This window comes from Oryctolagus cuniculus, chromosome 15 (genome assembly GCF_051225735.1).
Source record: "Oryctolagus cuniculus isolate XC-2025 breed Fujian yellow rabbit chromosome 15, ASM5122573v1, whole genome shotgun sequence".
Lineage (NCBI taxonomy): Eukaryota > Metazoa > Chordata > Mammalia > Lagomorpha > Leporidae > Oryctolagus > Oryctolagus cuniculus.
The window spans coordinates 33,684,485-33,696,592 of NC_142881.1; the positions used below are offsets into that span (position 1 = coordinate 33,684,485).

The 12,108-nt window shown below is 39.1% G+C and overlaps 1 protein-coding gene across 10 annotated transcripts in view; it reads right to left on the minus strand.

Annotated features, from left to right (window-relative positions):
- The window catches only part of ENTPD1 (ectonucleoside triphosphate diphosphohydrolase 1), a 154,884-nt gene that overhangs the window by 6,520 nt on the left and 136,256 nt on the right, over positions 1-12,108 (minus strand). For 2 of the 10 annotated variants that reach the window (XM_008270249.5, XM_070057488.2), the window contains exon 10: positions 8,594-10,264. The exons of the other annotated variants lie outside the window; for them this stretch is intronic. In XM_008270249.5, the coding sequence (XP_008268471.2) occupies positions 10,058-10,264 (207 nt within the window). In that variant the 3' untranslated portion in view covers positions 8,594-10,057. Of the gene's footprint in view, positions 1-8,593; positions 10,265-12,108 lie in introns of those variants that run through there. 10 annotated transcript variants of the gene reach the window in all.

Below are 12,108 nucleotides of genomic sequence, written 5' to 3' on the forward strand. Positions count from 1 at the left end.
GGTATACCATTTTGAATTATCACCAGCAATTAATAAGTACTTTTCTTGTTCTGCACATTCTTAGCAGCATTTATGTTGTCAGTGTTTCAATTTTTGACCAATCTAATAGGTATATAGTACTATATCAGTGTTGTTTAATTTGAAATTCCTTAATAACAGTATGTTGAGCATCTTTTCATATGCATATTTGCCATCCATATATCTTTGGTGAGATGTCTGTTCAGGTATTTCTTTTTATTTATTTGTTTACTTATTTATTCACAAGGCAGAGGAGCAGATACGGAGAGGGAAAGAGAGCACGTGCACAAGACACGGGAGAGCGAGCACTCCCATTTGCTGGTTCATTCCCCAAAACGCCCTCAAGGGCTGGGACTGGGTCCGGCTAAAACCAGGAGCCAGGAACTCAATCAAGGTCTCCCAGGTAGGGGGAAGGGACCCAACCACTTGAGTCAATACCTGCTGCCTCCCAGGGCACACATTAGTAGGAAGGTGGAATCTGGACTTGAACTTTGGTACTCTAATAAAGGATGTGAGTGTCCCAAGTGACGTCTTAACCACTCAGCCAACTACCATGTTCTAGCTATATACTACTGTAAACGTATAAGAAAAATAAACAGAGGCATGGTCTCTTAGGAAATCTACCAGTTTAGAGTATAAGGCTAATTTGTGAGCTTCTAGAGTGTCCTGAAAAAGGCTGTGGAGAGAAGTTTCAACTGATGAAGTCTTAGAAGCATGACTTTTTTTTTTTTTTAGAGATACCACTCCTTAGCAACATAATTTATAAGTGAAATAATTTATATGAAACACACTTGATATTTCAGTTAATGAGACACTGTGATAGATTGAATCACTGTGCTCAATCCTTTGTGTTCTTTACCATTCTCTCTACCAGTCATCCATGCTCTTTACCATTGTCTCATTTGCTGATATCAAGCATGGTCATAAGACTTGCTTTGGTCAGCAGAAAATGGGAGGAAGAGGCATGCCTTGAGAGACATCCTGCTTTGCTCCCACGCTTATAAGTCCTTGCCATTCATCATGAGGACATGTCTCAAGACGTCATTGGACAAGGAAGATGAGAGATACAGGAAACAGGCCTGATCCAGACTTACATACAACCTGAGGTAGAGTTTCCTTGCTGACTTGCAACCCATGTACATGAAAACCAGTGTTTGTTGTGGTAAGTGGTAAACCACTGAAATATCAGAGTTATTATAAGAAATAAAAATCCTACTATGAACTGAGAGAAACTTGATTGATTAGTAACTAAAGCTAGCTCTGAGCAATTACCATGTTCTACCAGGATAGCAACTATTGGAATCTGAATCAGAAAGGGACCAGGCTAATTTAGGTAAAACTGAGTTCATCTTTTCAACTAACAATAAGTAGGAATATACTTTAATTGTATTATCAGGTGGAAAACTTTGTCTGTGAGCTACTAAAAGACTGATATTTATTTTAATATTCAAATTTATATTTTGGGTATGGCTTGTAAGCATCAAGAATTATCTTGAATTATTTTTGAATCCGGGTGAGACTTTCCCATGGTCCCTCATCAGGTAACAGGCATCTGGGCCTTCACATGAAGGCAGCAAAACCTGAGGAACAGATCGAAATCTTTAGCTATTTGTTAAAAATCCACTTCCCAAGAGAAGGACAATCAGGGCTTATTCCATGTTTCTTTGTAATTTTAAGTGTAGCTTTTAGACTGATGTTACCCCATGTGATAGCTGTTAGCCACATGTGGCAACTAAGCACTTAAATGTGGATAGTCTTAGTTAAGATATATTCTAAATGTAATATACACAACAGATTTTGAAGTTAGTATATAAAAAATAGTAACCTTCATACTGATTATTCCTTGAGATAAATTTTAGATTTAATCACTTTCTTAAAAACTCTCTTTGGTTACCAGTCTGAGTATACAATCTGTTTCTTTCAGAGACCTTGACTTCTATAACATTAACATGAAGTGTACTTCTAAAAACTTTTATTTATCATATATTATGTTATTAAGAATTTGATGAATTGAAATTTCCCCCATCAGTCTGCCCCTTCCCCACACATAAAGCCTAATTAAGAAGCTTTGTTCTTTTACCTACAGAAGTAATCACTTCTGCTGATTCCACCCCCTCCAGCCACTGTGTGCACCTAGAAAAAAATCCCATCTTATAAAGGAACAAGACTACATTACAAAGTTTTGAGTCCTAGGTGAAAGTCCAGGGAGGAATGATAATCAGTTAGAACCAGTAACCAACCAGATATTAAAATCAGTTGATAGTGATGCATCTTCCTTGGCCTGCCCCATCCAGAATGACCCCAACCTTCCTCCAACAGAACTGAGATTAGATTGTACCTACTGACTGTCTCCATTATTCGAGATTTTGACAAGTGGAGTTCAGCTCCCAAATATGTTAAATATGTTCGAGTTCTAGGAGTTCCTGAAGGCATGGAGAGAGAGAAAGGATTGGAAGGCCTTTTTAGTGAGATACTAGCAGAGAACTTTCCAGGTTTGGAGAAGGATAGAGATATCCTAGTACAGGAAGCTCATAGAACCCCCAATAAACATGACCAAAAGAGATCCTCACCACGACACGTGGTAATTAAACTTACCACAGTGAAACATAAAGAAAAGATCCTAAAATGTGCAAGAGAGAAACGTCAGATTACTCTCAGAGGATCTCCAATCAGACTCACAGCTGACTTCTCATCAGAAACCCTACAAGCTAGGAGGGAATGGCGAGACATAGCACAGGTGCTAAGAGAGAAAAATTGCCAGCCCAGAATATTATATCCTGCCAAGCTCTCATTTGTGAATGAAGGTGAAATAAAGACCTTTCATAGCAAACAGAAATTGAAAGACTTTGTGGCCACTCGTCCGGCCCTGCAAAAGATACTTAAAGATGTGCTACACTCAGAAACACAGAAACACGGCCATCAATATGAAAGAAGGGAAACGAAGAACACCTACCAGTAAAAGAGCATGGGAAGCTCAAAGCATATACTAGAAAATATTTCCGGGAAAATGGCAGGGCAAAGTCACTACGTATCAATTGTCACATTGAACATTAATGGTCTGAATTCTTCAGTTAAAAGACACCGTTTAGCTGACTGGCTCACAGAACACAACCCAACTATTTGTTGCCTACAAGAAACACATCTCTCTAACAAAGAGGCATGCAGACTGAAAGTGAAAGGTTGGAAAAAGATATTCCATGCCAACAGAAACCAAAAAAAAGCAGGTGTAGCCATATTAATATCAGACAAAATAAACTTTAATACAAAAACTGTTAAGAGAGACAAAGAGGGACACTATATAATGATTAAGGGTTCAATTCAACAGGAAGATGTAACTATTATAAATGTATATGCACCTAATTACAGGGCACCGGTCTATTTAAAAGATATGTTAAGGGACTTAAAGGGAGATTTAGATTCCAATACAATAGTACTGGGGGACTTCAATACTCCACTCTCAGAAATAGACAGATCATCCGGACAGAAGATCAACAAGGAAACAGCAGATTTAATTGACACTATTGCCCAAATGGATCTAACAGATATCTACAGAACTTTCAACCCTACATCTACAGACTTCACATTCTTCTCAGCAGCGCATGGAACCTTCTCTAGGATTGATCACATACTAGGCCATAAAGCAAGTCTCAGCAAATTTAAAAGAATTAGAATCATACCATGCAGCTTCTCAGACCACAGCGGGATGAAGCTGGAAATTAGCAACTCAGGAAACCCCAGAAAGTATGCAAACACATGGAGACTGAACAACATGCTCCTGAATGAACACTGGGTCATTCAAGAAATCAAAAGAGAAATCAAAAACTTTCTGGAAGTAAATGAAGACAACAACACAACATATCAAAACTTATGGGATACAGCAAAAGCAGTATTGAGAGGCAAATTTATAGCAATAGGTGCCTATACCAAGAAATTGGAAAGGTACCAAATAAATGAGCTTTCAGCGCACCTCAAGGACCTAGAAAAACTGCAGCAAACCAAACCCAAATCTAGTAGGAGAAGAGAAATAATTAAAACCAGAGAAGAAATTAACAGGATTGAATCCAAAAACACATTACAAAAAATCAGCCAAGCAAGAAGCTGGTTTTTTTGAAAAAATAAACAAAATTGACACCCCATTGGCCCAACTAACTAAAAAAAGAAGAGAAAAGACCCAAATCAATAAAATCAGAGATGAAAAAGGAAACGTAACAACAGACACCACAGAAATAAAAAGAATCATCAGAAATTACTACAAGGACCTGTATGCCAGCAAACAGGAAAACCTATCAGAAATGGATAGATTCCTGGACACATGCAATCTACCAAAATTGAACCATGAAGACATCGAAAACCTAAATAGACCCATAACTGAAACAGAAATTGAAACAGTAATAAAGACCCTCCCAACAAAGAAAAGCCCAGGACCAGATGGATTCACTGCTGAATTCTACCAGACATTTAAAGAAGAACTAATCCCATTTCTTCTCAAACTATTCAGAACAATCGAAGAAGAGGGAATCCTCCCAAATTCTTTCTATGAAGCCAGCATCACCTTAATCCCTAAGCCAGAGAAAGATGCAGCACTGAAAGAAAATTACAGACCAATATCCCTGATGAACATAGACGCAAAAATCCTCAATAAAATTCTGGCCAATAGAATACAACAACACATCAGGAAAATCATCCACCCAGACCAAGTGGGATTCATCCCTGGTATGCAGGGATGGTTCAACATTCGCAAATCAATCAATGTGATTCACCACATTAACAGACTGCAGAAGAAAAACCATATGATTATCTCAATTGATGCAGAGAAAGCATTTGATAAAATTCAACACCCTTTCATGATGAAAACTCTAAGCAAATTGGGTATAGAAGGAACATTCCTCAATATAATCAAAGCAATTTATAAAAAACCCACAGCCAGCATCCTATTGAATGGGGAAAAGTTGGAAGCATTTCCACTGAAATCTGGCACCAGGCAGGGATGCCCACCCTCACCACTGCTATTTAACATAGTTCTGGAAGTTTTAGCCAGAGCCATCAGACAAGAAAAAGAAATCAAAGGAATACAAATCAAGAAGGAAGAAGTCAAACTATCCCTCTTTGCAGACGATATGATTCTGTACTTAGAGGATCCAAAGAACTCTACTAAGAGACTATTGGAACTCATAGAGGAGTTTGGCAAAGTGGCAGGATATAAAATCAATGCACAAAAATCAACAGCCTTTGTATACACAAGTAATGCCATGACTGAGAAAGAACTGCTAAGATCAATCCCATTCACAATAGCTACAAAAACAATCAAATACCTTGGAATAAACTTAACCAAGGACGTTAAAGATCTCTACGATGAAAATTACAAAACCTTAAAGAAAGAAATAGAAGAGGATACCAAAAAATGGAAAAATCTTCCATGCTCATGGATTGGAAGAATCAACATCATCAAAATGTCCATTCTCCCAAAAGCAATTTATAGATTCAATGCAATCCCAATCAAGATACCAAAGACATTCTTCGCAGATCTAGAAAAAATGATGCTGAAATTCATATGGAGGCACAAGAGACCTCGAATAGCTAAAGCAATCTTGTACAACAAAAACAAAGCCGGAGGCATCACAATACCAGATTTCAGGACATACTACAGGGCAGTTGTAATCAAAACAGCATGGTACTGGTACAGAAACAGATGGATAGACCAATGGAACAGAATTGAAACACCAGAAATCAATCCAAACATCTACAGCCAACTTATATTTGATCAAGGATCTAAAACTAATTCCTGGAGCAAGGACAGTCTATTCAATAAATGGTGCTGGGAAAACTGGATTTCCACGTGCAGAAGCATGAAGCAAGACCCCTACCTTACACCTTACACAAAAATCCACTCAACGTGGATTAAAGACCTAAATCTATGTCCTGACACCATTAAGTTATTAGAGAACATTGGAGAAACCCTTCAAGATATTGGCACAGGCAAAGAATTTCTGGAAAAGACCCGGGAGGCACAGACAGTCAAAGCCAAAATCAACTATTGGGATTGCATCAAATTGAGAAGTTTCTGTACTGCAAAAGAAACAGTCAGGAGAGTGAAGAGACAACCGACAGAATGGGAAAAAATATTTGCAAACTATGCAACAGATAAAGGGTTAATAACCAGAATCTACAAAGAGATCAAGAAACTCCACAAAAACAAAACCAACAACCCACTTAAGAGATGGGCCAAGGACTTCAATAGACATTTTTCAAAAGAGGAAATCCAAATGGCCAACAGGCACATGAAAAAATGTTCAAGGTCACTAGCAATCAGGGAAATGCAAATCAAAAGCACAATGAGGTTTCACCTCACCCCGGTTAGAATGGCTCACATACAGAAATCTACCAACAACAGATGCTGGCGAGGATGTGGGGAAAAAGGGACACTAACCCACTGTTGGTGGGAATGCAAACTGGTCAAGCCACTATGGAAATCAGTCTGGAGATTCCTCAGAAACCTGAATATAACCCTACCGTTCGACCCAGCCATCCCACTCCTTGGAATTTACCCAAAGGAGTTTAAATTGATAAAGAAAAAAGCGGTCTGCACCCTAATGTTTATTGTAGCACAATTCACAATAGCCAAGACCTGGAACCAACCTAAATGCCCATCAGTGGTAGACTGGATAAAGAAATTATGGGATATGTATTCTTTAGAATACTATACCGCAGTAAGAAACAACGAAATCCAGTCATTTGCAACAAAATGGAGGAATCTGGAACACATCATGCTGAGTGAAGTAAGCCAGTCCCAAAGGGACAAATACCATATGTTCTCCCTGATCGGTGACAACTGACTGAACACCAAAAAGGAAACCTCCTGAAGTGAAATGGACACTATGAGAAATGGTGACTTGATCAGCATAGCCCTGACTGCTAATGGACAACTTAATACATTATCCCTCATAGTATTTTTTTTTTGTCTGTTCTACTTAATATGACTGGTTTAATTCTGTAATTATCACACAGTTATTCTTAAGTGTTGAAAATTAACTGAAATGTGATCCCTGTTAAACATAAAAGTGGGAATAAGAGAGGGAAGAGATGTATAATTTGGGGCATGCTCGGGCTGACTTGCCCCAATTGGTAGAGTTGGAAACATACTAGGGGATTCCAATTCAATCCCATCAAGGTGGCATGTGCCAATGCCATCTCACTATTCCAAGTGATCAATTTCAGTTCACAATTGATCATAATGAAAGGACTAAGAGTCAAAGGGAGCACATAAACAAGTCTAGTATCTGCTAACACTAACCGATAGAATAAATAAAGGGGAGAGTGATCCAACATGGGAAGTGAGATACTCAGCAGACTCATAGAATGGCGGATGTCCTAAATAGCACTCTGGCCTCAGAATCAGCCCTAAAGGCACTCGGATCTGGCTGAAAAGCCCATGAGAGTATTTCAGGCATGGAAAGCCAAGACACTCTGGCAAAAAGATCTCTGTGAGTGAGATCCCAGTGGAAAGAACAGGTCTTCAAAGAGGGAGGTGCCTTTCTCTGAAGGGAGGAGAGAACCTCCACTTTGACTATGACCTTGTCTAAACAAGATAAGAGTCGGAGAACTCAAGGGGCTTCCTTCCATAGCCTTGGAAACTCATGACTGGTGCATAGGGAGATTACTGATGCCATAAACAGGAGTGTCAATTGGTAAAGTCAACAACAGGAGTCACTGTGCACTTACTCCTCATGTAGGATCTCTGTCCTTAATGTGCTGTACACTGAGGCTTAATGCTATAACGAGTACTCAAACAGTATATTTCACTTTGTGTTTCTATGGGGGTGCAAACGATTGAAATCTTTACTTAATGTACACTAAACTGATCTTCTGTTAAAAAAAAAAAAAAAAAAAGAAACTATCAATTCCCAACTTGACTCTCACTGGGATTAAACATGACAATAGGTCTGATCTGATTTCATCATCATTTAAAAAAAAATCATCTATTATTTTTCACTTTATGTTTCTGTGTGGGAACAAACTGTTGAAATCCTTACTTAAGGTATACTAAGCTGATCTTCTGTATACTAAGATAATCGAAAATGAATCTTGATGTGAATGGAAGGGGAGAGGGAGTGGGAAAGGGGAGGGTGGTGGGTGGGAGGGACGGTATGGGGGGGAAAGCCATTGTAACCCATGAGACGTACTTTGGAAATTTATATTCATTAAATAAAAGATTAAAAAAAAAAATATATGGTTGCGGGGGGGGGGGTGGGGGGGTGGGGGGGGGCTTGACAATGAAACTAGTGGAATTAGAAAAGATTGTGTTCTCTGAAGGAAGCTTGTGAATTATAGTTCTAATTTGCAGAGAGTATGTGTTTAAGAAAGAAAAGGCAATGGGCTTGGAGCAGAAGACAAGAATTTGAATGTCAGTTCTTCCCTGAGCATTGGGAGTGGTGAGTATTGCCTTCCTCAGATCGTTGTGAGTTCAATGAGAGAACTAATGTGATACACTTGAGCACAAAGCTTGGCACAGTAAATTCTCCATCAAGACTTGAACCTGTCTGCTTTGCTTCTCATTCCCAATCAAGGTCCAGAAAAGTTCCTGTCCACAGCTTTATTAAATTTGTATTCACCTGGTGTTGTAAAAAATGACTTTTAATTATTCAAGAGGTATAGGAACATTTGGCTTCTAGTTTGTGAGAGTTTTTCTTCCCCCATCCTCTCAATGTTCAGTCCCCAGATCCAGAGAGGGACAAAACATGGGGCAAGATCAGAATATAAATCACCATTCAATCCTGCTCAACCGTTTAACTCTTGCAGTGGTCCCTAAAAGAAAAAAGGAATAAGATCTCTTTGTGCTTCCATGATAATGCCCATAGTTGTTACTTCTCTCACAAAATGTTCCCTGGAATAAGTAAATAAAGCCAATACAGACAACACTTTCAGACTTGGATACCATGCAGGCAAAAGTACACCATCCCACACTGATACTTCTCTCTCATGAAACTAAACCCTGGGACAGTAAGATGTGGCATGGCTTTAAAACTCAGTGCACCATCGTTGTTAGCACAACCAGCTGTTAACAGAAAGGTCTGAGGTTTCAGCCTACTTAGGGATGGTCTTTTCTCCAGCCAGTTTCTTGGTGGTAAAAGTGTTATGGAACTAACTAGAGGTGATGGTTGCATAACATTGTAAATGTACTGAATGCCACTGAACCGTACTGAATTGAATGTTAAAATGGTGAGTTTTAGATTGTGTGTATTTTCCCAAAACAAAAATAAGACTCCATAAAGAAGCATTGGAGGATGCATTTTCTGTCCCTGAGTTTTTCTTCCTGACATGTGTATGTAGTATGCCCTGATATCTGAGTGCCTATAAGTCTGTCTAGTTTTAAAAAATCTCTGGTCTGAGAGTTCTACTCTAGCATTTTGGCATTACTCAGGAATATGTAATTTATTCACATCCCTGTTTAGATGGGATTAAGAATTGTATTAACTGCACAGACACATTGATCTTGTAAAATTCTTTGGCATTAGCACATATTTTGCCTAATCTAGAAAACTCTCCTACCCAAAGGGCAAGGCTAGGAATGGGATGTATGTCTGCTCTCTCCAAACACTGTACAGCTTTCTTAATAAATGGGAAGAAGAAAAAGGGGGAGTGGGTCTTAAGAGTGCAACTGAACCAGTCCTGGGATTCTTCTGGTAGCCAGCTCCACTTTCCAGCATGGCACTCAGGACTCTCAGTTCTTCTCCATAAAGTCAGTACTGTTTTTCTATAAGGCAAAGGTCAAGAAACGTAACAGGTCTTTAACACCTCCACAAGCACAGAGTAGGAAAAAGACAGTAACTGGGAAAGACTCAGAAGAAGGAGTGTCTGCCAAGCAGTCCTTGAGGCAGAGGGTAGTGAATGCCTCCCAAGGAAAGGCTTCAGCAGAATCCAAGGATGCGTCAGGACCGGCTCTGGCAAGCAAGGCAGACCTTGTATACCACACGGTAGAGGAATGTGCTCCCTGGGCAAGTTTGTTTTTTTTCTCACTCTAGCCAGATTTCAGCTGCTCCTGCTATATCATTTCTTTCCAGAAAGACGAAGGCTTGTGAAAGATAAACAAGGCTATGACGATCACTGCAACCAGGATTGAGGAGAAGAGGATCATGAGGAAGACATAGGTGGAGTGAGAGAAAGGCTTGGACAACGGCTGCTCAGCTGGGATCATGTTGGTCAGGTTCAGCATGTAGCCCAAAGTCCACCCGGCGTCACTGCCACCGACCTGAAAAGAGTGGAGAAAGTCTGCTGTTTGTTGTCTGTGGAGATAACCTATAGCACAAACAGCAGGAAGATGGCACCACTTTTAGTTCTCTAAATGGATTATTTTTTGCTCTAAACTGGGAATAATGTTGTGGGGAAAATGGATCAAGTGATTAAGAAATAGTGTTGGGAGCCTCACCACTGTATTCCCAAAGTTCAGAAAGGAGTTTGGTGAATGACTTCCCATTTCTTCTGCATAGAATTTAATTCAAATATACCTTTAAGTCTGCATTCTAGTTTTCTTGTTTGTGTGAAAGTGGGGATGAGGAAGAGGAATGAAGGAGATGCTGATAAGAAACCAGCAAAATGATAAGGGTATAATAACTGTCCCTGGCCTTTCACATCTTTGTCAGGCCCAGGAAACTCATCCTTACAAAACCAGGACTTAATGATTCAACTAAGGCAAAACTTTGGAATAATCCCAGCAAGTCAATCTTTCTTTATGGGAGCTGGGAAACTATGCATAGGGATGGATAAGAAAGGACTCTTACTACATGATAAAACATGCTCTGTCATGTATCTCTTAAGACATTTCTACAGTGTCACTGACATGAACTGTTTACACATTCACTTTGTTTCATTTTATCCATTTATAAAAGTTTTATAAATTTATAGATAAAAGATTGATAAATTTAAAATCTAGCAATGGAGTAACTAGACAAAATGATATGCACATGTTCTTAGCACATGTTTCCAAAACAGTCTTCCAAAACGCTGTACCAATTTACATTTCAATCAAGATCATGAAAATTCCTCTCTTCCCCAAACCCTTACCAATATTGGGAATTGGTAATTTGTAAAAGATTCAATTCCCTATGTGAGGGATGGGAACTTACCAAGGAAAGCTTTAGAGTTAAAGAGTTCATCAGCTAGGGCTTAGAAATACTGGGTCATGCATCAGAGATCAATCATAAATTTGACTTAGTCATATTTTTCAAGCAAAATAAGCTGATGAAATGGAAGGAAGTCTGGGATTTTAAAAACAAGGAATAGATTTGAATTTGAATCAGTAAAATCAGTACTGCCAAAAGTGTAATGATCACTCTTGTATTCTGGGGGCTGCTACAGCCCTTTGCCCCAATTTGAATTGCAGTCATATTTAATAAGGGAGTAATTTTTTTTTTTTTTTTTTTTTTGCCATTAGTGGACACATGAGTTTTAAAAAGGTAGAGGAAACATTGCTTTTGACATGTTTAATCAAGTGTGAGTCACGCAGCTCATGTGCATGTTTTCTATTCATGGCTACCTGCAGGTGGTGCTGTGGTAAAGCACAACAGTGAGGGTGCTTCTTCAGATGGGCTCACACTCATCTTGGCTCCCAGGTCACAGCCCCTGGCAGGCAGGGGCACTTAGTCTCCTGCCTTGAATACCGCTTTCAGGCTGGTCAATCTTGATGTAACAACCAACAAAGCCTTCCCCCTCTTACAAGAAACCATTATCATGTGAGGTTGTTAAAGTCAGCACACAGAATCATTGTGGCTACTGAAATACTGTTACATTCTTTAATATTTAATTTTTTGTTTTATAAATAATTGGTCACCATTCTACAACAGAAGGACACAAATGGAAATGCAGGTATCTCTTTTTAAGAGGATGCCCACAGCTGATCAACATACCCAGAAGGCTTGACACAAACTCCAACTTGGGTTAAAGGTAGAATTGCAGCACAGAACATCAGGCCAAACCTTAAGTCAGGTTGATTTCCACCTCTTTTTTTTTTTTTCTCCCAGAAAGCTATTATTCAAGGCATACAAACTTCATGCATCTCATAAATACAACTTTAGGAACATAGTGATTCTTCCCATC